The 5,349-nt window shown below is 33.0% G+C and overlaps 1 protein-coding gene and 1 long non-coding RNA gene across 2 annotated transcripts in view; both read right to left on the bottom strand.

Annotated features, from left to right (window-relative positions):
• Window positions 1–443: 443 nt before the first annotated feature.
• Window positions 444–1,647, bottom strand: LOC117120805. Its single transcript, XR_004447432.1, has 2 exons — window positions 1,618–1,647; window positions 444–1,347 (listed from the first exon to the last, which is right to left on the bottom strand). It is a non-coding gene; the product is annotated as an uncharacterized LOC117120805 (long non-coding RNA).
• Window position 1,648: 1 nt separating this feature from the next.
• The window catches only part of LOC117120806 (cholinesterase-like), a gene marked incomplete at its 3' end in the record, with an annotated part of 6,346 nt that continues 2,645 nt past the window's right edge, over window positions 1,649–5,349 (bottom strand). Inside the window, exons 4-6 of the mRNA XM_033265885.1 lie at window positions 3,963–4,063; window positions 2,185–2,816; window positions 1,649–1,832 (exon numbers count right to left, since the gene is read on the bottom strand). Of these exons, the coding sequence (XP_033121776.1) occupies window positions 1,649–1,832; window positions 2,185–2,816; window positions 3,963–4,063 (917 nt within the window). The remainder of the gene's footprint in view (window positions 1,833–2,184; window positions 2,817–3,962; window positions 4,064–5,349) is intronic.

The raw sequence follows: 5,349 nt of genomic DNA, 5'->3' as shown, positions 1-5,349 counted from the left end.
GAGATTTCTTAGCCTATTTTGATGTGTTTATATAAAAACTATGGTATTTTTGTGGCCATTTTGTTTATGCTAATACAGTAAAAGTTCGAATAGAAGCCCAATGGGTTTATTCTCGAGAGAAGAATCCCAGTGCAGCACTTCATATCTATAATGACCGGATTGGATTAGATATGTTCATTTCAAAATTTAACAAAAAAATAATTTCTTAGCCTATTTTGATGTGTTTATATAAAAACTATGGTATTTTGGTGGCCATTTTGTTTATGATAATCAAACCGTAAAACCTCGAATTGAAGCCCAATGGGCTTAATCTCGAGGAAAAGCCCATCTCGAATTGAAGTCCCCTCTAGTTTTCAAAAGTAGCCTCGAAAGGAAGCCCATGGACTCCTTTTCAAGATAGCATGAGCTCCTTTTCGAAATATTACAATAAATACACACAAATAAATTAAAAACACGCATGGTTTAATACAGTAGCTTAGGTGATACAATGCCAGTTAATACACTACATGATACATGACTGACAGTAATGGCCCTATTTATTGTTTTATAGTAGTAATTCCTAAAACCTACAGCATTCATATTGAAGAGGAATAAGCCCCTTTTTTCCTTTGCAAAAGCAGCCCCGAATAGAAGCCCATTAAACGGTATCTCAAATTGCTCAATGCTGCCCTGCGTCCAGTAAACAATTTTTTTCATAACTGATTGTCCATCGTACAAAAAAACTTAAGACAAAAAACAATAGATTTTGTTCAACACTTTGGCTGCCGGACTAGTATGAAAATAGTATGCTCAAAGGTATTCTCACTGTTCATAGTTCCTTTTATTTCTCCTTTTGGAAATTCATTACGACATAATTTGTATATATATACATGTTTATCAACTTGTACGTCGGGTCATCCTTTATATGTTAGTCAATGGTGAACATGTTTTATTTTCAAAATCATAATTAGTATGTTATTGCCATTTTAAAGGCTGATAGACTTATTATTATTATTATTATTATTATTATTATTATTATTATTATTATTATTATTATTATTATTATTATTAAAGTATTATTAATAATAATAATAAAATAAGTTAAATGTTAAATCACGCTAATATTAAAACAACACACACAACATGAAATAATAACTATAGTAATTGAATAGAATTCTTATTCACAATCTTTCTATAAATATATTCTTATATTTAGGCATAGACCTACATATTACAATTTTCGTGTTATTTAGGTGCAGACTTTGTTTTCTTTGTAATCATCGAACGCCTTCTGCCACTCAGGTAGGTCGTTATACTTCCAGTTGTAGTAATCGTTCCTCCATAATTCTTCTCATTCGGACATGTCAGCTAAGGAAATAAATGACAACCGAATTGTATTTTCAGCAATAAACATAAATTCATTTAAATCTGAATACTGTGACGCACTTTCTACTAAAACAAAATATAACTTTGCACGATGCACTCCAACATCGTGTTACTAATATAGTTTTGACAGCCTAAATAATGACTCAGTTAAATATAAATTAGGCAGACAACCTTTACAACACAATAAAACTTTACAAGAAACACTCCAACGTTCAACACCGTCATGTATGTTGACCTATTCATATAGCATACCTGCAAATTGTTCGAGTTTTGGCTCGTACGATTGCTCGAGTTTTGGCTCGTACGTGCTCCAAAAGGCACACTTGTCGGCTCGATAAGCTCGTTCAGATGACGACGTTGGATTAATATCAATGTAATTAAGTTCAGGGATTGTAAACTCTGGCCAGACGGCAAGATCTTTATCGAAGGAATGGTCTGACGTCTCATTTCCTCTGGTATTTGGATCACTAACGGCATAAAGAGAAATAGCTGAAAGTTTTAGCTATAATTCGTTTAGAGTTTCATAGAGAAATTTAACAAATTTACTGTAAACCAATTACTTACTCTTTTGAATGACAGTTTCGTCCAACTGTCAGACTTCGTCAGGTATGGGCTGCTTGTTTCGTCCAACTGTCAGACTTCGTCAGGTATGGACTGCTTGTTTTTTCCACGGTCGTTGTTAGGTTAAGCTAACAACGGACGTAGTAACAACAATCAATATTGGTTTAATTTAAGACATTTCTCTATTAACTGGAAACCAAATGAAACTACTTATAACCAGTTTAGTTTACTTAACTTCAAAATTTGAATATAACTTACCCTGTTTTTGCAAAGTTCGTCCAATATCTCATAAATTCCACTGACACATTGCGGTCAGTATCAGACGGCTGTTCCAAAGAATAGGTAGATGAACCATTAAGGAAAGGAAATCCAAACACAAATTGGAGTTCTTCTCCATGACCAGCCCCAATCCAAGGAAGATCATATTCATTATAAGCATCAAATACCGAAACCTTTGGAATATGGGTCATCAGATATACGAACACTTTGTTACCCACTGAGAAATGCGCGTGCTGTACTGCATCACTTGGGCAGAGAAACTGAAAATCTGTGGCCAACCGAACACCTGAATTGAAATAGCTAGCTTCAGGGTCATCTGACTGAGACCAATCGGTGTATTCAAAATATATAGCGTCCAGAATATGGGGATTTGATGCTTCCTTAATCGGAACAAAGGCTGTTGGAATTAAATTAAGGAACTCGGATTTGGAAACATTCGGAGTACTTGGTTTTTGGTAGTCTGGTAAAACCAAATAGGCAAGTGTTCCTTCGTCTTTATTTGTTCCGACGATGATGGTTGCCTGCGTCTTAAAGTCTCCATTTCGAATCAAAATCTCGGGACTGCTTTTTATAAATATTCCGTCTACTACAGGTGCCGGATAAACAGTTATCTGTTACAAAATATGTCAAATTCGCAACTAATTAGTTGCAGTACAAAATGGTAAAATCTTTACAAAAACAATCAACATCAAAAAGTCAGAACAATTTATTACCAAACAGGAGCGGCTCTCCAGGAGCGTTTTTATTATGACATTTTTTATAGCATTTCCGCTATTTAGAGATATGAAATTGTTTGGTCGATCTGAAATTATAATTATGGGCTTGTGCCGTCGGTGAGAGGAAATTCAACCTGTGAGACTGGTCTTTTAGTGTCAGGAAGTATTGCTTGTATAGTCGGGTGTGCTGGTCAAAAAGCACTGAACATCATGCAGGGTCAATGTTTTCCCATAGTTTACATTGGGAACGATTCTAAACGACCTATGCTGAATCTATTCAAGTTGATTAGATTGGAATTTAGTAAGCCCAGTATCCAAAACTTGGACAGGGTACCGTATTCAATAACAGGTCTGGTAATATTGATATTAAAATAAGTAAGGCTATTTTGGTAGAGGCCAACTCGACGTAACATCTTTAAAAAGTACTGTAAAGTATAGAAGTAGCTTTTGAAACAATGGTATCTACATGAGCTTGCAAAAATAACGTAGGGGCCTATTACTTATGATTACACTCAAAGTGTGATGTTGCAATTTCAATTTCATTTTCATAAATGATATTAAGTTTTAAATTTAGACGGATTTATTATATTTTGTAGGTAAATGCATTTTCTACTGTCCTCTTCGTATTAAGGATGATTTTCGAAGGCCCAAGAAAAAGGCAGCTTTTCTTGTTTGGTAGTATAATAATCTACCGGTAGGCCTATTATATTAATTCAATTACGGCAGATAGAATAAATTATTGGCTTATCACTCTTTTTTTTCTCTCCCGGAAATTCTCCAGTAATCCTTTTTTTAAATCCCTAAAGTAAAATAGATATGCATGAATGTTGGTGGTAGGACATATATTATTCCTTAATTTAGGCTTATGTAAATTACAAAGTTTAAAAAATGTTTCCAAATAACTCTGGTGGAAAAACAAGTGACTTTGGCTCTTCAAGATATATATTTTCCATCCATGTATTTGTCTTTTTAATTTTAGAGCTAAAGTAAGCTCAATCCAGGGCATGTTCTTTGACCATGCCCTCCGCTAAAACTTCAAACCCAGGCTGCGGACACGTTGTTATATGTTTTACATGAGGGCCCCATAATGGTCAGCATACCGCTGTTTTGGGGCACCCTCGGTAAATGAAGTTGATTAAAAACTAAAATTTAATACTGTATAATGTATATTATTTGTCCAAATCATTCGTTTTAGTATTTCTAACGTGCATTATTTAATATTACCGTTGAAACCTTCGTACTTTTAACATATTTATATGTCAAAATTATTCGTATTGGCATTTATAACGTGTTTAATCATTTGATAATATAACCGTAAAACCTCGAATTGAAGCCCAATGGGCTTATTCTCGAGAAAAAGCCCATCTCGAATTGATGCCCCTCTTTAGTTTGCAAAATAAGCCTCGAAAAGAAGCCCATGGGCTTCTTTTCAAGATAACATAGGCTTCTTTTCAAAATAGATACACTGTACATTAATTTAAAAAAAACAATAAATAAATTTAAAACAGTTTGGTTTATACAATAGATTAAGTGAATCCATTTAATACACTCCATGATACAGATTGATGTTTTATAGTACAAATTCCCAAAATTAACAGCATTCGTTTTGAAAAGAAGCGTTCTTTTTACTTTGCAAACGAGCCTCGAAAAGAAGCCCATACAAAGTTCGCATAAAAAAGAAAAAGCCCAAAGCTTAAATTCGGAGGTTTTACGGTATTAGTAATAACATTTTTTCATCTATTAACATCATTTATTCTGTTAATGATTTCTAATGATTTTTGTTTAATGTATCCGTACTGATCTAAATTATTTATTCGATTTATCTGATTCTAAAGTTATTTGAGTCATATTTTCGGACATAAATTATTTCTTTATTCATATAGACGTACTTTTGTTGGTGTAATAATTTCTAACGTAGGCTAATTACAAATTTACACAATCGTATTCGAATAATGCCGAACATAATATTATTATATATTCTTTTTCTTTTATAATTTCCGAAATATTTATTCGTTTAACATTCTCAAAAAATATTTAATACAAAATTTAATAGTTTATTCATCTCAGGATTATTTAGGCTCACTTATTTATTTTTAATCAAGCTATCTCGTTTGGTGATATCAACTGCCATTTTTTGTAATGGGACTGTAATGCATTTATTTTGTTATTATTTTTGTTAACATTACATATATTAGTATGTATTAGACGCAATCATTTTAATTTGAATGTTTGATACAGCTCTTCATATAAAATAGGCCTACAAAAAGGAAAAATAGCTAAATACTGCATTATAAAGAAGCAATGAAACGAATCCCATTGGCGTGTAGGGGTAGAATAAGTGTATTTAGGCTTTCAATGAATGGGCATATTCATAATTCTGAAAACTTAAACTGAATTATAGACACAGTGAACTTACCCCTACAGAAGC

This window comes from Anneissia japonica, unplaced genomic scaffold (genome assembly GCF_011630105.1).
Source record: "Anneissia japonica isolate Jap-2015-1 unplaced genomic scaffold, ASM1163010v1 scaffold8356_len68927_cov204, whole genome shotgun sequence".
In the NCBI taxonomy this organism is placed as follows: Eukaryota; Metazoa; Echinodermata; class Crinoidea; order Comatulida; family Comatulidae; genus Anneissia; species Anneissia japonica.
This window is presented reverse-complemented; position numbering and strand designations above follow the sequence as displayed.